Source organism: Helicoverpa zea, chromosome 5 (genome assembly GCF_022581195.2).
Source record: "Helicoverpa zea isolate HzStark_Cry1AcR chromosome 5, ilHelZeax1.1, whole genome shotgun sequence".
Taxonomy (NCBI): Eukaryota; Metazoa; Arthropoda; class Insecta; order Lepidoptera; family Noctuidae; genus Helicoverpa; species Helicoverpa zea.
In genome coordinates, this window is record NC_061456.1 from 3,455,360 (window position 1) to 3,480,774 (window position 25,415).

Consider the following 25,415-nt stretch of genomic DNA (forward strand, 5'->3'; position numbering starts at 1 on the left):
CTACCCACTAAGTAAATAGTCGTCAATTACCTAAATATTTATTAACATTTAGAAGTATCCACAGTCACCTTATCCACCTAGGTACCTAGGTAATCTTGACATTTATATCCAATTCTAGGTATTTTTCAAAACATTTAATTTCAATTTAGATTCTAAAATTATAAACATGCAAAGCTAACAGGAAAATTACAACAAAACCGGGGTTTCTGATTATAATTTATTATCTGACAGAACAGGTAATTTTCATTTCAACAAACTCAAATTGGGTACATTGTGAAACAAAGTCCATCAAAAGGTTTACCATTCCTACTGTTTGTAATCAATAAAAAATACTGATAACCACAAATTAAAAATAAAAACAATTATTTTGACGTTTGACAGCTGCTAGCTACATAACTATAGCGATATGCACGTGCATACGAATATTGGTCTCAAAAACGACAATCATATATGAAACACTGCATGTAAAACATGATGAACAAAAGAAAAACATTATACACTTACCCTGCTATTGGACAAATCCTTGAATATCGGTGATAAACACAAACCACGATTTATTTCTAATTTAGCTAACAGTCGGCATCTAGAAACACACACCGTCGACGCCATCTTTACACTACGTATGTACAATACTGTAGGTATGTATAATCTATACAACACCGGCCACCGGTCCGGTCACACTGGCGCCGCGGAGCGAGAAAGTAGCGAGACAAACCGAGCTGCTGTATTGTCAAACCAAAATACATCTATTTTATTATTATTACTCAGCTAAGAAATACAAAGCTAAATGGTACGTAAACATGTTTGTAGCAGCTTCTTCACACTTCAGCTTTTCGCCGACAAATTACATAAAATTATACCTTGTTTGTAGATTACCACATCATATATTACTTCATATAAAAAGCTGACTGGTTATTAAGCTTTTTCTTAATTTTGGCTGTAATTATCACAGTTTACATGAATTTCTAATCAAAATATCATTATCTTTTATCAAAACTCCCGCGCTTGTGAGCGAATTAGTATTCATTCAGTTGCCGACACGGTTGCAACATAACAAATAAAGTTTCGTTCAGAAAAATAATGAATACGACCAGTCAGAGTTTTTATTCACCATTAACGTATTACAAATCATTATGGTGTTCATTTAGATTTAACATTTTATTTAAGAGTATTGTATTAAATAGTTTCTGAAATAAGCAGTTATTCTTTCCCCTTTTTTGCAAATACATAAATTGGAATAATGCAAATATTCCTTAGCTCACATAAAAACAATGTTTGCAAAAAATGGAATGACAGCGTACGTCAACATGACATGACAACTTTTGTTCGCCGCGATTGTTTCTCATTTTTCTCAGCGTTTTTAAACTAAATACGATTTCCAATGGCTGTTCCTGATTATAAACTAAGTGCTATCTTGTGCGGCCACTCGCTGGATGTGCGATGTGTGGCTACGACAAAAGAATTTTGTATATTATCAGCTTCACGCGACAGAACTGCAAAACTGTGGCATCCGGAAGGGTTGGTATTTCTATTCCTTTACGAGGTTTTAAGTTGTTAAAAAGTTAACAAAACCGTTTTGTTGCAGAGTGAAAGAATTTGTGAACGTGGTAACTTATAAAGGGCATAGGAATTTCGTGTCTTGTGTGTGCTGGCTGCCTCCTTGCGAAGCTTTTCCCGATGGTCTAGTGGTATCGGGCAGTAATGACAACACAATTCTGGGGTATAACCTGCAGGATGGGTCGATCCAGATAACGCTAGAAGGTCACGAGAACGCCGTGTGTAGCGTCACGCCTGGACGCGATTCTGGCATACTGTTGAGGTTAGTAATCCTTTGTTTTCATGTGGCACCTTTATTGATCGCCTAAAGAATGCTATTCTTTACAAAACATTCACAGGAGTCGTTATTTTTAGGAAACATAATTATGTCCTTACTCTATTCCCTACATTATTTATTCAAGCAACATTTCACAAACAGGGGAATACCCCATACTTACACTTTTAATAGACATTGTTTATCTTTGTCATCTTACATCTCCTTTGTATTAGCTAGGTCAAAGAACTTGTATTACAATGAATACCTCTCCCCACAGTTCTAGCTGGGACAGTACCGCAAAGGTATGGAACATAAATGCAGTCCGTATACCTCCTTTAACACTGAAAGGCCACCAGGCTGCAGTCTGGGCGGCTGTCGAGCTGTTCAATGGAACCTATGCCACTGCATCTGCTGACAAAACTATTAAACTCTGGGCAAAGGATGGCACTGTCATTTCTACGTTGACTGGTAAGATTAAGTAACATCTATAAAAAGCAGCATACATGAATTATACATATTGAAATTTCTACATAATTGTATTTCTGCTTTATGCAAAATTTAAATTTAAAAAATTGCCTTTACTTATGAAGATTGAAATCAACATACCCTTTACCACATATTCTTAAAAAAAAATGCAAGAAAAGAATAAAACATTCTTAATGTACACAGTAAGGACAAAACAATATACAACAATTCAAAGAAATATGGCAATAAACAATAGATGGCCTTATAGTTGCATTTAAAAAAGTTTTATTTAAGAATTCTTTCCTTTGTGGCATTTTATAGATATACTAATGATTCTGTTTTTTTTTCAGGCCACACAGATTGTGTGAGAGGTTTGGCCATCGCAAATCCTGAAACCTTCCTCAGCTGTTCCAATGATGCTTCCATCAAGCTCTGGACTAATAAAGGACAGTGCCTTAACACATTCTATGGACATTCTAACTATATTTACAGGTAAATAATCCACAAACACAAACTTGTAATTAATTTATTGTGATGAAATGGCAATAATTGTTATGAAATCACAATTAATTCATAAATTGTCATGTCATAACATCAAGTTCACCTTATGACCTTACCTTAGAGATAAAAATGTTGTTAAAATTTGGGGTTTCCCCCGAATTTTACATAGATAACAATGCCAGTAAAAAGAATAAACTAAACTTAGTTACATTTGATAAACAAGATATAAACCTGTATTATCCATTATTTCATTGGATAGTTTCAATTCATCATCATCCTAGCCTTTTTAACTCTAGAGAGCCTTTATGGATAGTTTCAATTGCTATCCATAAAGGCTCTCTCCAGTCACAACCAACATTGGGCATTGGCTATCTTACCTAATGCTGACCTGTGTTTTTAAAGACACTACCAGACTCTCAATTTTCATATTCCTTCCTTAAACATATATCCAATACATACACAGTAGAATCTGTTTATTATAACTCTGACTATATTGACCAATAGTTTATTATGAGGTAATTACACTACAAAGTTTGTTTTCAACTTTTTTTTTAAGTCAGATTTCACGTAAAGTGACCATGCGTTTATTGTGACCGATTTTTAATAAATGATTTCCGAGTATTTGATAGTTGATTCTACTGTAGCTGGAAAAAGGCTGGCAGATGATGTGTTAATATATTCCTTGTAATTTATCTCTGGCATTGTGTTGATGTCCAACACTTACAAGCATATTATGTTCTGGCATTGTGTTAATATATTCTTTCTTGACGTATTCCTATATTAAAACCTCCATTCCACCCTTCCAGTATCAGCATGAACCCAGGAGTGCAGCAAGGTTTCGCGACATGCGGTGAAGACGGCAGCGTGCGGCTGTGGGCGGCCGGCGACTGCGTCCGGGATATACGCCTGCCAGTGCAGTCTGTTTGGAGTATTACGTGTCTGGATAACGGGGATATTGTAACTGGTGAGAATTGTTTATGTCACTGCTGAAACAATACTGAAATTGGCCCTTTTAAGTCATTTTTGTTTTAAATATCTCTTCACCTTTTTCCTAGAAAGGTGTATCTGTCGCAATCGTGAAAAGAAATAATATTTATCGGTTTATTAAGGTCTCAATCAATCGTAAGTTGGTGATTGATATATCCATGCATCGAGAGCATGTTGTCGTCCATCTTAATGTCAGATTGCCGTCCCATTGATCTCTAAGACCTGCGGAACAATCCGATCTCCTTTTATGAGAACTGCCGCCGTGGCCGAAAATCTGCTGGGACGCCAATATTATTGTTGTAAATAGTTTTACTTTTGAAATAACTTCTAAATTCTCCAATGTATATGAACAGGATCAAGTGATGGCATAGTACGTGTATTCACAAAGGACCCCGCGAGATACGCAGATGAAGCGACACTCAAGCAGTTTGAAGAAGATGTGGCTAAGATGCAGGCGGCTTCTCAGCAGGAAATCGGAGGATTCAAATTATCTGAGTATGTTCGAATTTATATTCATGTGTTTTTAATTTGTTAACATTCTCTAAGGCCTCGCGTTAATGTTGTGTGTATACTATAATTATTCTATGTGTCTAAGAGGATAATCCAAAAGTTACTGAGTTTTTTTTTAAACTTTCGTTTATTATAATATTAGTGCCAGAAAATATGCATCAATCAATGAGTTTTTTAAGCATATCTAAACACTACACTAACGGAATTTCAATAATACAATACAAAACTATTTCTATTGAATGTAATTGTAATCATACTTACGTTAAATCTTTCATAGTTTACGTTTTCTCATTACGGAATATTGCGTGGGTCGGTGCGAGTTTGTGCGGGCACAAAAAACAATTTTACACCTATACCTGCACATTTATTTTTAAAGACGCCAAAAATCATCAAATTACCCTTCTCGCTGTGGGTTAGCAGCGGCTAGCGAGAGACTTGTACTGGCTAAAAACCGTCGTGTTCCGTCTTAGGCATTTTATGTACCAGGGCCGCGGTAACTCTTTCTAACAATCTCGCAACCTATACCTATACTAGGTTACCTACATTAGGTTGTACTTGTGTTTAGAATATAGTAGCCACCACCATTGAGATTTACAAGGACTAATTTCAACCTCCTATTACCAGATTACCCGGTCCCGAAGTACTCCTCGAGCCTGGTAAGACAGACGGGCAGACGAAGCTGGTCCGACGTGGTACCAACGTGAAGTGCTACTCGTGGAGTAGCGCGGAGGGCACGTGGCAGGAGATCGGCGACGTCATGGGGACGCCGCCCTCTAGCGAGGGGAAGACTATGTATCAGGGGAAGGTTGGTGTGAGCTTTATGTTGGATGAATTAGGTTGGACTGACTTCATTACTCAATAAACTCAATAAACAGTAATGAAGGACAAAATATACGTCACAAACAAGCAATATGGGCCTATTGCATGGCTGAACCTCGGCGCTGATTTTCAGCAGTAGCCAATTATCATGGGTCTATTCTTTACCCAACTATGTTAGGGTTGAATTTCAGTTTTAAAGGAATGTAGCTGAGTACCAGTATTTTACGTTAAGCAACTGCCTTATCAATCCAGTTACCTGGGCTGGGACAATCCTTAAGTAAGACTTGTCAAACTTTCTGGCTTCTGACTAACGTAACAACTGCCAAAGATGCTCAGATGACACTTTTCACTCACGCATTTCCCATATAAGTGAAGATATTATTAATTACTTATACATAAATACTTATTTATTTATTTATTGCACACTCATAATTATCAAATTGTTTTCAGGAATATGACTTTGTATTCAGCGTAGACATCAAGGATGGTGCTCCACCAATCAAACTGCCATTCAACAAGACTGAAGACCCATGGGTAGCTGCACAAGCTTTTATACACAAGTTAGTTATTATTTAAATAAATAATATTCTATATTTGCTAGCGAGAGATTTAACATAGCGCTTGTTATAGAAAGAAAGCTTTATTTTTTCTTCATACTACAATACTACAACTTATTTCGTATAATAATTCCACTATCCCCAAACTAAAAATGTACTTTCCTTTATAAAAAATGTGTTTAATCTATTTTTAACTTGTGATTGATGGTTTGTTATTATTATTTCAGGAACAATCTACCTCAAGTATACTTAGAGCAAGTTGCAAACTTCATCATTACTAATGCCAAACTGGACTCACAGCCCGTATCAAGTAATGGGTGAGTAAAAATATATATGTCATTATTGGTTGTGTCAAACTTTAATAAAAAAAAATATACCTCTAAAAAGCAAAAACTAATGTTTTTGTTTGTTATGATGTGTCATGTTATACTATTTTTGATTAATGTAAACTAACTACACTAACTACACACAAGCAGCACAGAAAATGAAATCCAATTTCGGAGAATCCTTTATTCATTTCAGTTTGTGTCTTGATTTTTCAGCTGTGACAATGACATGAAAAGTACTCAATTTATTTTTATATTTGAAAGTCTAGTTAGCTTCACAATAATGAAATAATGTTTTAAATCAATTTGGTAGCATCAGGTACAATTCCAAAAAAAAAAAATGAAAAAATGTATGAGTATAGATTTTTGACACGAATTAATGTATTTGAAAAATTACTGTACATATTTGAATTTTTTTCTTCCTGTATTTACGTATTTGTTATTACATTCCAGTTTCGCGGACCCGTTCACAGGCGAGTCTCGCTACGTGCCCGGCGGCGGGTCGGCGGCCGGCCTGCCGCCGCCCTCGCTCGCCGACCCCTTCACCGGCTCCGGGGCGTACACCACTACACAGGCCACTACCACCTCCAGCGAGAAGATGCTTATACCGCATGATGCTTATATTAGGTATATTATTTATCAGCTTTTATGTCATCATAATTACAATATTGTACAAAGCTTAGAGGTAGAGTACAATTTATGAACCCTATTAGGACACAGTAACGTGCTTCAAATACAATAATGAAAAAATATAATAAACTTGATCCAACCGGTTGGAGCTGAGTACCAGTGTATTACATAGAGCCAATGCCTATTTGATCTTCTCAACAAAGTTACCTAGGCAAATATATAAACCCCCTCGTAACACTAGTTGCCAGACATAAAGGCTTAAAGATGTTTAGATGAAACCATTGGTTAATCTATGATTGACCCATGTGGCTGTTACTTAACTACGAGCTTTCCCCTGCCTGCTTCTCACTACTTCTTCTGAGTACCAGTAATAGCTGTTAAAGATATATAAAAATGCCCTCCGAAACACTGATTCCAAGTCTACGTATTAGTCACCAATATAAATGAATTTGACCCTTAGATTCGACCAAGCAAACCTGAAAGCGATACACGACAAGCTGCGGGAGTTCAACAGTAAAGTGGGCGACGGCCTCAGCGCCATGACGGATGAACAACTCGAGTCCGTCGTCAAGTTGGGGGAAATGGTTAGTATTACTGATGATTATATCGTTGACAGATATTTATCGACAACATAAACATCGGTTTTTCTTAAAATAACTGTTTAATTTGAATATTTAATGATAGTATCGTTTAATATGAGCTTGCAAAGGACTATTTGAAATAAAAGCATTTGACTTTGACTGCGTAGAATTTTGTTTTAAGATAACTAATTTTTATGTGGTCAATGAAATTGGATCTAGTATCTAGTACATTGGTATCAGTTTTCTTAACTTTTTCTTGGCTTGGGTCGCAGTGTTTTCTTTAAAATAAAATTAGTTTCTGCCCGCGGTTTCACGGGTTTTAGTGGGTACAACTCTACACACCCAAATAAAAATCAACAAGTAGCCTACAAGCCTTCCTCGATAAATGAGCTATCTTACATTGAAGTAATGATTATAATAGATGTATAAATAGATGATTTATGAAACAGAAAACCTACCTCGCCTTTTATTTACTTGCGATAAACAGTCATAAAATAATGCAGTAACATACATTACAATAAACAATGATCGTCTGATATACAACAAGCTATTAACAAGCCGTTCACCATTAGATAACAGTTTATGTACTTGTGGAGATAACATTGTATTCGTTATCTCGACTGTAAATTATTGTCTGTGTGTTACATTGTGTGAAAACGGCACTTCTATGCGTCATTTCAAAATAAACTTTGTAATTTATGATTGATCTTTTTCCTAGATGTCATTGTAAAGATGTTATAAAAAAGTATAATTAACTAGTTTTGGCCCGTGATTTCGTCTAGAGAAAACTGCTCCCTGTTCCCGAATGTGCCTACAAAGTCTCATATTTATGGTTCTGAGCTACCTTCCTAATTTTCAGCTAAATTGCTCCAGCCATTCTTGAGTTATAAATAATATAAATATCACGAGTCTCCTATATCTATACCCAAACATTGATTCATTTTATTATTTTCCATTAATTCAGTATTTATTTCTTGTTACAGAATAGTACTTACAATAATGAAACCATATCAATGTTGAAGACTATGTTGGGATGGCCGAAAGGTTTGTAACACTATTGTTAAAAAATATTTTTCAACCAGCTTTCATCAGCGTTTAGGAAGGGAAAAAATTCCCGTAGCGACATAATAATAGCCTGTATATTATTCTAATGTATAAGCTATATCACTGCCAAGTTTCGTCAGAATCCAATCATTAGTTTTTTCAGTGAAAGAGGAACAAACTCCCATACGTACAACTTTCGCGTTTATAAGTAGGTAGGAATATTTTCACTAAATTCTTTTTTTCTATTTTCAGAGATACTATTCCCAGTACTAGACGTGACGAGGCTAGCAGTTAGGAACAAAGAGATAAACGGACAGATATTCGACACGACGCATGGACCCACCTTCATTAAATATTTACTGTCGCTGTTAGCACCTGGTATGTATTGATATTGTTTATTTGTTTGTCATGTGACTTGATGTGACTGGAGTTAATATTGGTTGGGAATTGTAGAGATAATAATTTACATTTTCTAAAACATTGTATATTTGGCAGAACGATGAAAATAGGTTTTTTTTGGTGCATAGGTGAATCGCATTATTTTTTGTAAGTATATTATTTGGCACTGACTCTAGAACACAGAATTGCTATAACATGTTGGGATTTGAAGATATAACAATCCAAAGAGATAAAAACGCGATATCTAAAGTATTTATTAATTACATGCAAAAATTATATACGCACCAAAAATCCTATGTAATCAATCAATAAATAGTTGTATAATGGTAAAAAATTGTGAAGACTCGAATTTCTATCTACCCACAAAAAGAACACTTCAAAATTTTGTTCATATATTTTCAGACAATCTCCCAGCGAATCAGATGCTAGCGATGCGTGTGCTAGTGAACGCGTTCAGCGACCTGCCCGGCGAGATGTTAGTGCTGGCCGCTAGAGAGAGTCTGCTACACTCGCTCATATGTCTTACGCATCTCAATAATAACGCTCAGGTAAACATTGTGCGTAGAAAGGTGAAAATTCCGTTTGAAAATTATATGTCCCAGAGGGGCCAGGCTCGGGGCTGCGGGATTGTTCGAAAGAGTTACCGCGGCCCTGGTACATAAAAGGCCTACGACGGAACACGACGGATTTTTAGTCAGTAAAAGTCTGACACCCCCTCACCGCTGCTAACCTACAGTGGGAGAAGTCATTTGATAATTTTTGCAATCTTTAAAAAAATTGTTATGTCATAATGTATGTCAAATATTATTATATTTTTATTAAGAGTGCACCTATGTCTGCGCGAATGCTCGTGCATTATAATATGCCCGGCGCAGTTGTCTGATCTCCTTAGTGAGAACTGCCGCCATGCCAGCCGATATTAAGCGTCTATGGAGTTTCTTACCGATTCTTCTCCATGAGACCAAATTCAGATAGTGTAACTAGCTTTTCATAAGAACCTGTAGGTAATAAGATATAATTGAAATAATAAAAAAAAATACTTTGACTTTGTCTTGGCCGAAATTGGTCGATCGCCTTTATTATTTGATGTTCCTACAATTTATTATATGTATACCAGATCGCAGCGACGTCTCTGCTGCTGAACCTGTGCGTGGCGCTGGCGCAGCAGGCGGACAGCGCGGAGCTCGCCGACTGCCTCGTCACGCTGCTCGCCCGCTGCACCGACAACGAGGCTTACTTCAGGTAACAAACACAAATACGCATAGTTACGTATGACAATACGTAGCTTAAACAAAGACGAAACGTGGTGTAATAATAGAAGTTTCTGGAACGAATACTGACATGGGATTATCCTGTGATAAAAGTGTGTGGACGCGGTCTAACAAGATGGTTTTAGCAACTTAACTATTATATCGGGTGTTGCGTATCTAATCACATTAAATTCTAACACATATACTACACTACTTTATGATAATCTATGGCGAATTGTAAAAGGATAACCTAATTAATTCTAAATTGAGATATATTAACGAGTACTTTAACGTGTTTGATTTAATGTGATTAGGTACGAAACACCCGATATTTTTTTTTAAACCATGACTATGAATATCTACAATTTGACATCTCATAGTTTATGTTAAAGATAAAAAACAAATAACTATCAATCCGTCAAAAAGTCAGAAAGAAATTAATCCAATAATGATTTTGTTCACAGAGGCCTTGTAGCACTCGGCACACTCCTGGCTGAATCTCCCAACAAGCTACAAATACAGACTAGAATAGTTTCCTGCACTCAAGTACACAACCGACTGAAAAAAGACAGTGCCCACATCACGGACCCCAACTATGCGAAAATAGCAACACTTTCGCAGCAAATCATCAGTCTTTTATGAACAAAACTCTCTCAACTACTACATAAGGCTGTTATTTATATTAGATTTAAAAGTTCATTTTTGTATGTCCATATTGACGACCACGCAATGGATTTGACTAGCTGATCTTCGCTCTGTGTTCGCGTCTTTTATATTTATTCGTTGGCTGAAGCAGCGATTTGAATACTTAATTCTATTTAAAGTTGAAAACTGTCACAAATAAGCAATAATTGACGATTTGCTTTGCGTGAGCATATTCAAATTTAGAATAAAAATAAAATATCTTGCTATCTTATTCCTGGTTATGTCCCGAAACACTTGACATGGCGTCAGTGTTTCCGATAGAAGATAATTATTTATTCCCCATGTTAGGAAATGATAGACAACTTCATTCTGTATACAAAATGTAATTTACGAATAAGGTAGTGAGCGCCTTGATTGTTTGTACGAAGATGATTAAATATGGTTATTATGAAATGTTGACTCTTTGCCCATTTTAAGTCTATTTTTGAATAAATATTCAGGGTTGAATAAAACACTTGAATAGATGATAATATGTATAATGTATTCCATAGTGTACAAGTAATGACAACACTATACATTCGCTTGCTACCCGTCATCAATGGAAGCATGGTTTTATATCAGACATTTGCAGCAATAATAAATTGTATAAAATATTAAAATAAAACTCTTTTATTTCGTAACTTATACTTTACAAATGTCTACAATCAACTAGATATTTTACAATTTTAGTTGAAAACTAAACATAGTGTACAATGAATCTATGAAAATGGGATTAGCAATAACATTTTCCTAATATTGACAACCTAAACGGTTACGGTCGAAATTACTAGCCAGTTTGCTATAATGAAAATCCCATTCTTATAAACATTATACCTTCACATTCCTAGTTATTATGTTAGTTAAGAACAACAGTATAAAAGTTAAATATTTATTATTAACACATTCAATCACAACTATACAGTGCCAGCAGAACGCCGACATAAAAAAGTAAAATAAAAAAATAGATACAGATTTGGTTTTACATACAGAAATCGTCATCGTTTCGACGACCAGTCTTAACTTAATATAAAAGAAGATCAAACTAAATGATTATTTCATTATAAAAATCGTGTTTCATGAGAAAGCATATGACTCTTGATTGATTTTAATATATCACATAATGAAGTGTCATTATGGAACAGCCGAGTGAGTCAACATGAATCGCATAATTTTATTGTTTTGAACATTCAATACGTAAAGCCAATTCAATACACATGTTTATAAACTTCATAAGCGATGTATGACATTCATAAGTAACTCAATGGATTGAAATATTATAATGACTTAAAAATCGCACTTAATTGAAGTGTCGATCAATGGCTGAATCGTAAATTGTGATTAATACTCATTACAAAAACTGAGCATAAGCTAATATTTGCAAAACTGGCCGCATATCACGGGTCCTTTTCCTACCTTAAACATTAAATCCAATTCATTTCTAATAAGGCGTTATTCGACAAACGTCAATAAGATCAATATGATCAGATCTCACCCGACCCAATCCCGTTCATATGCGTGTTGTACTAAATCACGGAGAAAGTATAGATGAGCGGAGATTCCACAAGGCATGTAGGTCAAGTAACGTACGTGACTGTAGGGACTTACTAATAAACTAACGAAGCCTTCGGATTCCTTGACACATCTGTCAAAGATTGGATGATTGATTGATTGATTAATTGGTGATTTTGTTTAAAAAATGTGCGGGTTTCAAAGAAGCGGAGCTAGAAAAGTTTCTCGTCCCCCAAACACCCGCATTTGGGCGCGCTACTTTCTTAGAAGAATTTGCGTTATGACATCTCCGCTAGTCACTTTATTCTCCATGTACCAAACCAGCTTACTTCTTCTTCTTCAACTCTTCGAACCTGCGGTTGAGGTCATCGAAGTCAATCTCATCGGGTGCGTTAGGCGCGTTAGGTTGATTGTTGGAAGTGTTAGAGTCGTTGCTGTGTGGCACTGACGGTAGGATCAGGTCGGAGGGCACGGAGGGCAGCTCGGGCAGCTCCGGGAAGTGGTTCGGCGGCACGCGGGAGCGAGGCTGCGGCGTCGGCACCTGAGGCGGCGGTACGTGAGGCTGGAAGGTAAAATATAATAATATTATTAAGGTCACAGAGGAGACTCGATGCAGAAGTAAAATGTGCAAATGAGACAGTGGACATCAAATTGGATGACATCACTAGTTGTGTGTGTATATCGATAGTAACAAACTTAAATATATATATATTGAACATTTGTGCTCAACTACTAATAACCTTCAATAAGAATTCGTCATAATGCAGTATTATCTAGAATTGAAGTGAATTACAGTAAAAAGATGACATCTACAGCGTGTGTATTGAAGATCGTGCAGTAATTAATGAAAGCTCAAAAAATAATAAAAAATAAAATAAGTACCAAATCATGTTGGATGCTGTCATAAGCAGGTGGCAGATTGCTCATTTCATCCTGAAAAAAGTAGTAAGTGGTTTCAAGCAACAAATACTCAAACATGCATTGGATTTATTAGCCTACATGTTAAAAGATAAGAAAAGTAATAATGCAGGCAACTATTTTAATGTAGGTACAAACTCCAACAGATCAACCTACCCGAATTTGTCATTTTTTTTTCTAATCGAAGATGAACCTTCCACTATTGTGATAATGTTGAAAATGCATAATAAAAAAAAATGTCGGGTTGAGGTAGATTGAGGTGCTGTCTTCTGTACAGTTTTAGTGATTGGCCTTATTAACATAAATTATACCACTGCTGGACAAAGGGTAGACACAAAATATCAGTTTATCCATTAAATCGTGGGTAATAAAAGTCAAAATAAAGTTTGGATAAGGTGAAATTGAGACCATCATTACAATTTTTTGTCATCTCTATTACATATACACACAATTATTATGAATTTCCTACTGCTATTTTTACCTGCAAGAAGCTATTGCTGAGTGACTTGGAGTCGACTCCTGGCGGCAGATGGTAGCCCATGGGCTGGCTGGGTCCGCCGTAACCCTGCGGCGGCGGCGGACTCGCTATAAACCCGCCCACTTTACCGCCCGACGGTTGCTAGAGGGAGGTGAGGGAATTAATCACAATATTAGTAATCGAGATTGACGCTAGAATCTAGCAAAATAACCCGAGGACAAGTTCACCGATTATAATATATGTTAGTTTTTTTTAAACAACTGTTTACTATTGTTATAGAATTCCCAAAAATGAGTTTCTCAGCAGTTGTTTTAAGAAAATCCGACGTTTTGTTGTTGCTAAATTTGGAACTTTAAAAAACTTTTATTTAAATAAGAATTCTTATTTTTCAAGTGTTCGCTTTATTCTGGCGCCAACTATAGCGTCAATGGCGTAAGTAAGCATTAATGATGGAAAAAGTGGAGACAAAACAATGATAAACGAAACAAAAGCAGAATCGAGTTGTGTTTTTGTTAAACAACTTATTATTTCCAGGCTCAGATTATTAAAATAATGAACAGATATTTACAATAACAAGGCCTTAGCTTGGAAAGTAAGAAATGCATGATGAATCACATGAAATAATTCTAGGATAGGTTGCACCATTTATCTATGTCAATAACCAGGCGATTAAATTGGCTTCCATTGGTTATATCAGTGATCTGACGGCTTGTTATCGTTACAGTTAAATGGTGTATTAACGTGCCCATATATGAAATATTACAAAAATAAGAACCCTGACTCCAATATAGTTGGGCGAAGCTGGAGCAGATGATGACATATAAGAAACATTTACAAGAGTTTTACTTACAGAAGGATAAGCAAATGGCGTCACACTTGGTGGGGGCCCGGGCAGGTTGGGCATACTCATGGGCGGCTGCTGCGGGTACCCAATGAAGCCGGGGGGCATCGGCGGCCCATTTATGTCTATTAACATCGCGTCGCGACCTGTAATTAATTTTATTAAATGTTACAACACGGAAGTACTAATACTTGATATTTGATAAGTATGTATGTGGAATTTTATTGTATACTAGCTTCTGCCAGCGGTTTCACCCGCATCCCGTGGGAACTACTTCCCGCACCGGGATAAAAAGTAGCCTATAGCCTTCCTCGATAAATGGGCTATCTAACACTGAAAGAAATTTTCAAATCGGACCAGTAGTTCCTGAGATTAGCGCGTTCAAGCAAACAAACTCTTTAGCTTTATAATATTAGTATAGATTACACCTGGCTCTCTTGTGGCCAATTCAAGTTTTTGAAAGCAAAAGCACATCGCATTAACTAAAAATGTTAGGCTGTGTATCTGTTTGCCAAGTTTGACCAAATATTTTTATTTTTATTATATTTACACTGAGAAGAAAGGATAACACTAATGGTATGTCTGCGCCTTTCTCCTGATTAATTTTGGATTGGGAAGGTATTGTTGAAGGGTTTGTAGTGTTATAGGCCTCATTGTGGTGTTATAGGTTTGAGGAGGGATTATTCAAGGCTAGACAGAGGCTTTCTTTGACGTACCTTCTTCTTCCCTCATAACCTGCTCATCAGGAGTATACTCCACATTATAGTTCTTGGCTATTTCTATAAGATACTTCTCAACGAGTATCTTAGGTGGACTCTGAACTGACATCTTATGTTTCAGCTTTTCACTAAGTGTGTTCACATTCTCATTTCTGCAAGCATCAGCATAAATCTTTCCATATTTAGCTGTTAGGAGATCTGATATGATCTTCAGTTCCTGAAAATTATGGTTTCATTAGTTACTTCTGTGTAATTAAAAAAAATGTCCCAGCTATCATTGAACATCCTTGGCAATTCTTACAAGTAGTCAGAAGCCAGTAAGTCTGACACCAGTCTAACCTAGGGGTCTTGGGTTGCCCGGGTAACTGGGTTGAGGGGGTCAGATAGGGCAGTCGCACCTTGTAAAGCACTGATACTCAGCTACATCCGGTTAGACTGGAAGCCGACCCCAACATAGTTGAGAAAAAGGCTCGGAGAATGATGAATTTACGAAAATGTACTGACAAATATTGTGGGTCTCCTTTGTTTTAGAAAGTCGTTAAAAATATGGGGAATAGACTCAAAATATCTTAAGAAAGTAATGCTTGCAAAGCATTAGATTAATGATTATGCTATCAGTGTCATGGGTATTATTACCTATTTGTTTACAATTTAAACATACCAAATTGTGTTGTAAGAATTGTTATTCAAAATATGTAATTACTTTGTGTTCTAATGATGTACTGGAGTACACATTGTATTAAAGAAAAGTGACTGTCATAATTTCTTAGTAAAATTAGGATGAAATTAGACCATCATTATTTTATAAGTACATAGAACAGTCTAAGACTGATCTCTGACATCTGCCTTTAAGGAAACCACAAGGCAAAACTTAGAAAAATATAAGTCTTGATATACCACTCACCCCTACATCTGTATGCATCCTAGGCGCCACCCATATAAGGCTAGAGATGGCTTCCGCAAGGCCCTCATCCAGCTCCTTCATCTGCGTGACAAGACCAAACCTTGCCAACACTAAGTCGCAGTACATTTCTACTATCTCCATAGCTTCCACCATGTAATCCTCTCTGAAACATATTTTATTATTGTCTTTCATTTTCAGAATAAAATATTATACAATAGAACCTAACGTAAGTCCTCCTATATAAGGGAAAGTATTTAAAGGCTTATTAGTCAATAGCAAGATCCTGTAGTACCTATTATCCCATACACTAAAATATATAGCTTCTGCCAGCGGTTTCACCCACATCCCGTGGGAACTACTTCCCGTACCGGGATAAAAAATAGCCTATAGCCTTCCTCCATAAATGGGCTATCTAACACTGAAAGAAATTTTCAAATTGGACCAGTAGTTCCTGAGATTAGCGCGTTCAAACAAACTCTTCAGCTTTATAATATTAGTAGACATGTTAAAACAAGAATAACTTTCAAAATAATAAAACAAAGGCAATAATTTGCTTGAATGTATTTTTTTAAATAAATAAATTGGATAAAAAGACAATATGGTTGATGAGAATATGACAATATGACTTGTGATGTATGACTTGGAAAGTTTTCAATCTGAAATACTTTCATTCAAGTACCTTAAGTTTGTGATAAGGTGTAGGTATGTAATGTTGACTTTGTGAACAAAGACAAACTAATATTTCAGACATTTGTGGGGGTTTTAGAACTTGACTACATATCGAAGGATGTAATTTACAACTCAATTCAAATAGACCCAGCCTATTATGCCATGACGCAATGCTATAAAAGTAATCAGTTCTTCCCCAAGGCCAGGTTTGTTTGCAAGGATTTACAACATTTCTACAAGAAATCTTATGAGCTTACCTGATGATGTGTTCCACACGGATCTTAGCCCTCTCACTTTTACCAGCAGCGATGTATTCAGCTATTTCCTTCCTAGCTTTTTGTGCCAATTCAGTTTTCTTCTTCTCCAACAACTTAAGTCTGTTTATAGCTAGCCGCAAGTGAGTTTTGAGCTTAGTGTAGTTCGGATTTGTGGAAAACATCTTGGAAACTTAATTTACAATTGCAATAATTTATACAACGGACAGGATTACGAATGAGTAACGCGAGAATTTACTATTTATTGTTTGCATGAATCATCTCAGCTCACTGATCTGATTACAATCGTTCCAGCACCACTACAAATGACAAATGAGTCAATCTGTTCTATTCTATTTTTCTTTTGACAGCAGGATAGGTAATGTACCCCAGGACGAAGGAGACAGTGATATAGTCATGCTCAAAATAAAATTATGTAGTAAAGTAATGCGTCAAGTTTCAAATAAGTGTAAAACGTTTTGTTATTGCTTTAAGAAAGTTATTTATCGTGAATGCTAGCTCCTATGTTGGACACATTCACATGCATCTATTGAATTGAAATAACAGATTGAGGTAGATTGATGTGCTGTCGTCTATACACAAGGGAGAGCGAGTTCGTAGGGGTAGCGCATAAGAGGGTATATATGCGCAGTACATAAGGAAGTAGACAATGAAGTATACAGGGAAAGAACATAAAGGGAGGGAGTACCTACCTATATGGGGCAGTAGATAATCGATGTACATGGGGAGTACTTAATGTTAACAGTGTGTTGCTTCACAATATTGTATGTACTTTATTTATTGTATTGTAAATAAGGTAAACTTATAATAAATTGATCACGGTGTAGGATGATCTACGTTAGCGAAAGTACTATCGGGGACACTCCCGCTTGACCACTACTATTATAGGTTCCTTTTTTTTAACGATAGCTACCTTACAGCTTGGCAAAAAAGAGTCTGACGCGGTGACAGTTGGAACTAAAAATCAAAATCAAATAAAAATTGTTAACATCGTTAATACTGGACATTGAAGTGTCCAAGGGACATCGCCTACTTAGGATTGAATATCTCCAAAAATAACAAATATCAAAATTTGTGAGTCGTAGTATTCCGGGTTGCCACAGGTGCGATAGTGCTGACCTCATTTACTCCACACTCTTTTTTGCCAAGCTGTACCTCTAATGAGGCGTGAACTCAGCCCCGGATCTAGGGGGAAGGGCAAGCCGGAGCCTATGCCCCGGGCGGCAAAATCGCACAGACCAATGGTGCAGGGTGTGCGAATAACCCGGGCAACTCGGTCTCAGGGACGCCGCGGGACGACCCACCACCAGGAAATTTCGATGCGATTACACCCGTTTGATAAGGAAGTTCCACACTGTATAATGATACCTACTGACAAGCAAAGTTTCTAAAAAAGTCGCCTTCGCTTTGTTTGATTGATCATTTTGATTATTTTTCACTTTTAACATCCTATAACTAAGTGAAAAAAAAAACTCGCTCGCTGTGCTCGCGGCTAAATGACAGTGTGTGTGCTATCTTCCTGATTGTTTATTTTTTTGACGCACCGAATCAATTAACACAAATGGCACTCGCTCTTATCACGGTTCCTTTTTATTTGTACATAATTCCCAGTTTAATTTGCGAGTCTTCAAACAAATAATTTAAAAAAGTTCGCGCTCGCTACGCTCGCGGCTACTTCTTGCTTTATAAAGTCCTTAATCAGGTACTTTTGTGTCGTAGGCTCAAAAATTTTCGCGCTCGCTTCGCTCGCGCAATTTTATACATACATTATCTTACTACCTTCATAAGTCAAATCCACGCTGTCTTACGTTTTATAAGTCAAAAATTATTTATGGAGTCCTTAAAAACAAAAAAGTTTGTGCTTCCGACTGCTTGTTACTTTCCAGCGCATTTTAAAACTTATTAACCTTTTGTGTCCCAAACTTAAAAAATTTGTGGGCTCGCTTCGCTCGCGCTAATTTATCCGGTTTTTATGTGTAGGTAATACTCAAAATTTCTCAATACAGAGATGGTGCTTGGGTGATGATTGCACCCAGGCCCTACATGAGCTAGAGACGTCCTCGTCTGTCTACACATTGATAGCTGAAATTATATGGATGATAACCTACCTTAAAGGTGAAAATAAACATAAGTAGGTAGGCGGGGCGGCATTTTTCAGTTTTTGCCCCGCCTAAAAAAAATTGAAGATCCGGGGCTGCGTGAACTCTGTTGGTTTCGTTAATACTCCCGTCATCCCGTGCACGGAGAGCATTGAGTCTGTAACCCGACCCTGATCTCTTTCCGGTCGTCTCAAACTGCCGTCCCTTTGGGCTATGAGGGTGAGAAAAAGAGAGTTGAATACTGCGATTTGTAATTATGGTTCGTTTATATCTTAATTCACTCCTTTCTCTAATTCATGTGCCTTACATTGTCTTAATTTAACAGTGTTTAGACACATGTGACCGCTCATATGTATTTGAGAAGTCCTTGTGGATGACCGTTTTGCCGTGATCTCTATTATGAATGACTTGCTCATGTTGTTTTAGGTCTAGGAAGTTTTATTATAGGAGGAGGAGTTTTACATAAGCATTTTCAAACAATAAAACAATACTTTACAAAAATTAACATTTTATTTCGTTTCTTACACAATCATAAACATAATATTAAGTTTGTAGCTACGTGAGCAGCTGTCCAATATCTAATACTACACTTAGAATAATACAGTAAGTCAACTTTCGATACATTTGATTAGTAAAAAATCTTATTACTTAGATTTTAACCATCCGAATTAGTTACGATTTTTGAACTAGGACAGATAGACCAACTTATATTTTAATTACTGTATATTTGATATTCATAACAGGCATTATCTATGATCAATGGTAACAATTCCATAACAAAAATATTTCAATCTTTTGTTATCCAAAATTTGTGTAATTTTGTAGGCATTACCCTTACTTAGTCTATTCATGTACATAGAGTTGACTTTGAATATTAACGCCATATATAAAATAAGTACATCACGAAATAGGATAGTACAATATTTCACACTTACGACAGGTAAGTAGGTACAAAGTGATAATTAGGTAGTAGGCACCTAAAGATAGTGACTACATCGAATCGTTAGTAAAATTGGGCAAATTAGGAACACGCGGACATAAGAATAAGCTGACCTGAGACGTTGCTACCCATTTTCAGCTCACATATAAATTTTTTGGCACACTCAATTGGCTGCATTCGGGGAATCTGCCAGATCCCCATTCGTTATTGTAGAAAAAGAAATGTATGTGGAATGAAACACGACCATATTCAACAACGGTTTGCGGGCATCAATCCATACCTACTATGATATGAGAAAGCTGAAAAGTGTGTTTGCTTGAACTCTTGAACATGCCAATCTCAGTAAGTGTTCTTTCATTGAGATACAGTATTTATCGAGGAAGGCTATAGGCTTCATTTCATCCCAATACCCGAAGTGGTTCCCACGGGACGCCAATGGGACCGCTAGTAAAAGCTATTTAGAAATAAATAGATAATATAATCCTATCCTTCTACTTTTAAACCGCCAATATGATAAAATTAGACATTCTCTTCGTAACAAATTCTAATCCATTTGTCGAGTGAATTTGCTCACAGTACTAAGTACAATGAATTAGATTTTTCGAAATACTGTTTGTAAGCCGTGTAGGCGTTAAAATACATGCATTAATTTATTTTTAATACATAACAATTTCATTGTGAATGTGAATTGACATTAATACTTAGGTATAATATGCTTATAACACGAATACATCAATGAAATAACAGTGCAAAGTAACATTTAAATACTTATACAGGTATAGAATAATTAAATCTAACATTAAGTACTTATCTAAATCAGATCATGATATCGTAATATAATACATATTATTTACTCCCGTGAAAGTAGAAAAACAACATCTATGTAAAGTAACTCAACATGCAAGCTAAGCTCGTTAAGATCTTATATTGTCCCATGTGAATATTTATGTGATAATTATTGTCACATCGATCATTCCTACAAATTGATTTTTACAAGATAAAAGTGACGAGTATTTACAAAGACAAAACTACTACAGTAAATAAATGGAAATAGCGTTGTAAATAAAATTGTAAAAAAAATACTGACTTCGTAAAAAAATACTTCCAAACTTGCCTTAATTATAAGTCTACAGGGTTACTGGTAAGTAGACCGCATCCTTTCAGGAGGTGATAGTATAGGTCAATACGGACAAATTTGACCCTGGGATACACTGGGCAAAAGTTAACCCGTTTCAAGATAATCGAATTTCAAGATCAGTCGTCTAGGTACACGTATAACTTTTCATTATTAGTTAAAAGTCTCATTTTTGTGGATTTTTGTTTGTTTTTGGATAGAAGATGAATCATTTCATAATAACAAACCATAAAACTGTACAAATCTCAGAGGAAATTATAGCGAACAGAAATTACTTTTTTAGTAGATATTTTCTCAAAAATATTACTTTTCATTTTTTTGTGCAGAATACTTAAAAAACATCTACATTTATATGGCTATCCAAAAAGCCACAAAACACACAAAAATCCGCAAAAACGAGACTTTTAACTAGTAATAAAAATGTATACGTGTACCTAGACGACTTGTAAAGAAAAGATCTTAAAATTCGATTATCTTGAAACGGGTTAACTTTTGCCCAGTGTATCCCAGGGTCAAATTTGTCCGTATTGACCTATACTATCACCTCCTGAAAGGATGCGGTCTACTTACCAGTAACCCTGTATATTAGTTCTAACATTCAGTCATTTTCGGAAAATTTATTATTACTCGTATCACTAGACTTCTTAACAATTTTACTGTGACAATTCTCGAAGTCATCATGTAAAACGACGGTGGTAGCACTAGCATTAGAAGGACTGCGAGAGAGAGTGAGATTCGTTCGATTGCTATCAGCGAGGTGTTCTAGTTCGTGGCTTTCTAAATTGGGGACCCCTGAACAAACAGAGCTAACACGGGATACTGACTTCCTTTCTTCCGTAGGGGTATCTTTTAAAGAATTAGGCCCAACTAAATGGAATAAGGAGCATAAGAAAAATGTTGCGTAAGTCCAACTGACAACCATTATCAGAGCCAAAAACGAACCTATTTGAGAATAAGGTAAGAGATTCGAGCGCAATAAAAATATACCAGCAAAGCCAGTTGTCAATGCGGCAGCGGCTGTTGGGCCCGAAGATGATGTCAACGCACATTTGACTCTAGCCGACTTTGGACCGTTAGCATTAGCAAACGTAAGTGCGTAGTGGAGGTTGAAATCCACAGCTAATCCTGCTGACGTAGATATTGCTACACTTTCTAAAATATTGAGCTTCCAACCATTTAATACTAAGATAGCTATAGTTACAGTTGCTGAAAAAATCATGGCTGCTAAAGCAGATGCACTAATGATGAGGCTTAAAGTCGCCGGCACCAGAACTATGAACCCTAAAGTAGCCGACAGGATTAAAGCTATCACAGTTCCACTAGCTAATGTTTTTTGAAGGTCATAAAATTGGAAATCTGACAGAAACCACCCGCACTGCATTCCTGATGGTGCAGCTTTCAATTCATGCTGAGTCCAATTTTCTACTTGTTGGTAAAAATTATCCATTTCCGAATATGACAAAGAATAGGGCACAACACTCTCAAATTCTACTACCATTGCAGAGACTGTTGGGGGACTAGCACTTCTAAGAAATTTAGGTCCCGCGACACCAGGCATAAATATTTCGCGAGGGGTTTGATATAGGGACTCTATGGCTTTTATAATACAGAAATCGAATACTTCTTTTTTATACGGAAATTTTGATGTTTCACAGCATGGGGTCTTATTTATTTTGGCGATATGATCAATACACTTTCTACTCATGTACATTTTAAAACTTTCAATGAAACAGTTTGGAAGCAAGGGTCCTAAGGTTTGTTGAAAAAATGGTTGTGCTTTAATTCTACTACAAAATCCTGATAACCACAATTGTGAGTCAGGATCGGAAATGGAAAATTTTTCTTCAAACTCCAGGTGACCTTTTGAAGCTGGATTCATGTGGTTACCATTATCTATAGCTTTTACCCCCCATACCCACCTAAGAGGCATTTTACTACCGGTACCTATATCCTTACCAAATCTTTCAAATAGGAACTTACTACTGTAGATCATGTCATATTGTTCAAAAGGATGGGAGGTTTGAAAAAGTTGAAACTGTTTTGTATCTGGCAATTGAAGGCCAGGAAAGTAGAAAACTATGACAACACTGCACATCCCTATAGCACCCAACACTATAACAAACATTATGTACAATCTTGTGATACATGTTATAATAAATCTATTCAACATCGCTTTGATATCTTCGCAAAAGCCATTAATACTTTTATGAAATACTTCTAAAAACTTTCTTCGATTTGTACACAATTTAACATCTACAATAAATACTGATGCAGGTAATAAACTTATCATCAGAATAAAGTTGACTAGAACTGCTGTACCAGCAAAGACACTAAAGCAGTTTATAGCAGGAATATAGCTCACCCAGGAGGCAAGAAATGCTACTGCAGTAGTCGCAGTTGTAACACTCATAGTGGTTATGGAGTGCTTCATGGTCTCCACAAGTATTTGCATTAGTATAGTCTCGCCTGCACTGGACACATTCTTTATGTCACTCAGACCATTATCCTGACAAACAACATTGTCACGGATGAGTTGTTTGCTCACCATTTTCCACACTTTGACATAAAGAAATGCATCATCTGCTCCAATACCTATCACAACAACTATTACTAATAAATTCATAAAGGGAAAAAATTCCAAATTGAACACATAGATATACAAGAAGTATGCTATACCAACTGAATATGTTATACCAATGAACAACAGCAAAGTGAGAATAATGGATTTTGTATAGACCCACACGCAGATAAATACAAAAATACCACCTAACCCTATTAGCCACGTATCTTGTATTACCCATAAGTCAAAAAGTGCATTCTTCAGTCCAAAATCCATAGCGGGTATAACAAGTGTTTCATATGATAAATTGGAATTTTGTAATAATTCATAATATGGTAATACTGTGCTACTGCTAGGTAATGGCAAAAAGACCATTACATTCTTTACAAATGTCTGTGAGAGATCAGAAGGAGAAAATGCTTGCGAGTCTATTAAATAAAATAATAAATTATATATGGCATCATACTGGGAACAATACTTGGGGACTTTACACCTATCTAAATCACAAGAGGCCATTAATGAAAAATTATGAAAGTAACCTGCACATTTCTTCAAAATAGTAACAGTGCTGCTTACATCTTCTTTATTTAAATTTTCACAGGAAGTCTTCCCGGAGATTAAAGCTATGTAATTTGGTACACTCCACACTGGACAGCAGAGCTCTTCGGAATGTAGATCCCTTTGGCACATTTTATAATATTCATCTTCACCGATTTGTACAAGCATTGATTGTAATTTACACATTCTTTGCACATTTTCAAATGTTAGCAAAGATGTGTTGTCAGTGTTTGTTATGACTAGATGAGCATAATCTGATATGGGCGGCCCACAGGTCCCCGATGCATAGTTGTGCGTTATAGGTTTGTCAGGTTTACGCTGCATTTCTTTTATAGAAACCCACTGCTTTCTAGTGTGGTCTTTAAGAACCTTTGTGTTATCATCTTCAAATGTCTTGTTTGTGCCAAAGCCCCAATGGACATGGCCATTAGATATGTTAGGGTCTGCTGGCAAATAATTCTTTTCAAAGTTGGTGTCATTGTAATGAACTTTTTTCTTTTTATTTCGCTCTTTCTTTTTGTTGCGCCCACGTCCTGATCTAGGTTTATCCTGGTGTGTTCTGTTGTAGTATGTTTGGTTCATACGTATTTGATCCTCGATTTCTTTAGGATTCACTGCGAGCCTTCGAGACGGTCTTGTTTCATCGATGAGGTTTTCCCATGCAATGAAACGATGCGCGAGGGTTGTTCCGCGCGTTTCAAAGCCCACTATAGGATCAGAGAATGATGGTAGCTCATGACATACTAGTGGGATAACTGTAAGGATAGTTGAGATCCCAGTTACAGTGAAAAGGGCAAGGTAAGAGTGGCGGACGATAAACCTGGCGTAAGCTGACAACATCTTTATGTAATGACTTAACAGACCTCATAGTTATTTCACTGAACCATCTTCCCACAACAGCATAACACATACCCAACTTAGTTAAGCTAAATTAAATGCACTAAAAAGGGATTACATTTTGCAAAATAACTACACAACACATTAGAAAAATTTTGGAAGGATTAAAGTCGACCCCTACACAAAATATGTACACAATTTCAATAAATAAAGTACCACACGCCACAGAATATAAAAACATTTGGCAAAGAATGACATAATGTCAAAAAGGGTAATGTCACGGCCTAACCCTCCTCTCCTCTCCTCTCCTCTCCTAATCCTTGTTATCAAACCCGCAGACTAGATTCCTAATCTGACCATGAAATTATAATGTAAATAAATAGTTCCTATGAAAAATGAACCTATGA

The 25,415-nt window shown here is 36.3% G+C and overlaps 3 protein-coding genes across 3 annotated transcripts; 1 reads left to right on the top strand and 2 right to left on the bottom strand.

Annotated features, from left to right (window-relative positions):
- Positions 1 to 1,294: 1,294 nt before the first annotated feature.
- Positions 1,295 to 11,186, top strand: LOC124630269 (phospholipase A-2-activating protein). The gene is made up of 16 exons (XM_047164066.1): positions 1,295 to 1,518; positions 1,586 to 1,819; positions 2,091 to 2,281; positions 2,629 to 2,770; positions 3,586 to 3,743; positions 4,120 to 4,261; positions 4,901 to 5,081; positions 5,546 to 5,655; positions 5,880 to 5,969; positions 6,432 to 6,605; positions 7,069 to 7,192; positions 8,173 to 8,233; positions 8,486 to 8,611; positions 9,035 to 9,180; positions 9,750 to 9,874; positions 10,347 to 11,186. Exons 1-16 carry the CDS (start codon positions 1,382 to 1,384, stop codon positions 10,522 to 10,524), a joined length of 2,319 nt encoding a protein of 772 aa, XP_047020022.1. The 5' UTR covers positions 1,295 to 1,381; the 3' UTR covers positions 10,525 to 11,186.
- Positions 11,048 to 17,218, bottom strand: LOC124630270 (IST1 homolog). Its single transcript, XM_047164067.1, has 7 exons — positions 16,862 to 17,218; positions 15,936 to 16,098; positions 15,029 to 15,248; positions 14,322 to 14,458; positions 13,475 to 13,612; positions 12,958 to 13,008; positions 11,048 to 12,637 (listed from the first exon to the last, which is right to left on the bottom strand). Exons 1-7 carry the CDS (start codon positions 17,041 to 17,043, stop codon positions 12,401 to 12,403), a joined length of 1,128 nt encoding a protein of 375 aa, XP_047020023.1. The 5' UTR covers positions 17,044 to 17,218; the 3' UTR covers positions 11,048 to 12,400.
- Positions 17,219 to 19,997: 2,779 nt separating this feature from the next.
- Positions 19,998 to 25,237, bottom strand: LOC124630473 (protein dispatched). The gene is made up of 2 exons (XM_047164393.1): positions 21,637 to 25,237; positions 19,998 to 21,048 (listed from the first exon to the last, which is right to left on the bottom strand). Exon 1 carries the CDS (start codon positions 25,009 to 25,011, stop codon positions 21,652 to 21,654), a length of 3,360 nt encoding a protein of 1,119 aa, XP_047020349.1. The 5' UTR covers positions 25,012 to 25,237; the 3' UTR covers positions 19,998 to 21,048; positions 21,637 to 21,651.
- Between the last annotated feature and the right edge of the window lie 178 nt (positions 25,238 to 25,415).

Excerpts from the sequence above, each read along its gene's own strand:
- LOC124630269 (XM_047164066.1), top strand. The coding sequence starts at position 1,382 with ATGGCTGTTCCTGATTATAAACTAAGTGCTATCTTGTGCGGCCACTCG. Across the intron at positions 8,234-8,485 it reads TATGTTGGGATGGCCGAAAG|AGATACTATTCCCAGTACTA; the intron begins GTTTGTAACACT and ends TTCTATTTTCAG. Across the intron at positions 8,612-9,034 it reads ACTGTCGCTGTTAGCACCTG|ACAATCTCCCAGCGAATCAG; the intron begins GTATGTATTGAT and ends ATATATTTTCAG.
- LOC124630270 (XM_047164067.1), bottom strand. The coding sequence starts at position 17,043 with ATGTTTTCCACAAATCCGAACTACACTAAGCTCAAAACTCACTTGCGG. Across the intron at positions 15,249-15,935 it reads GGATGCATACAGATGTAGGG|GAACTGAAGATCATATCAGA; the intron begins GTGAGTGGTATA and ends CATAATTTTCAG. Across the intron at positions 13,613-14,321 it reads CGCCATTTGCTTATCCTTCT|CAACCGTCGGGCGGTAAAGT; the intron begins GTAAGTAAAACT and ends ACCTCCCTCTAG.
- LOC124630473 (XM_047164393.1), bottom strand. The coding sequence starts at position 25,011 with ATGTTGTCAGCTTACGCCAGGTTTATCGTCCGCCACTCTTACCTTGCC.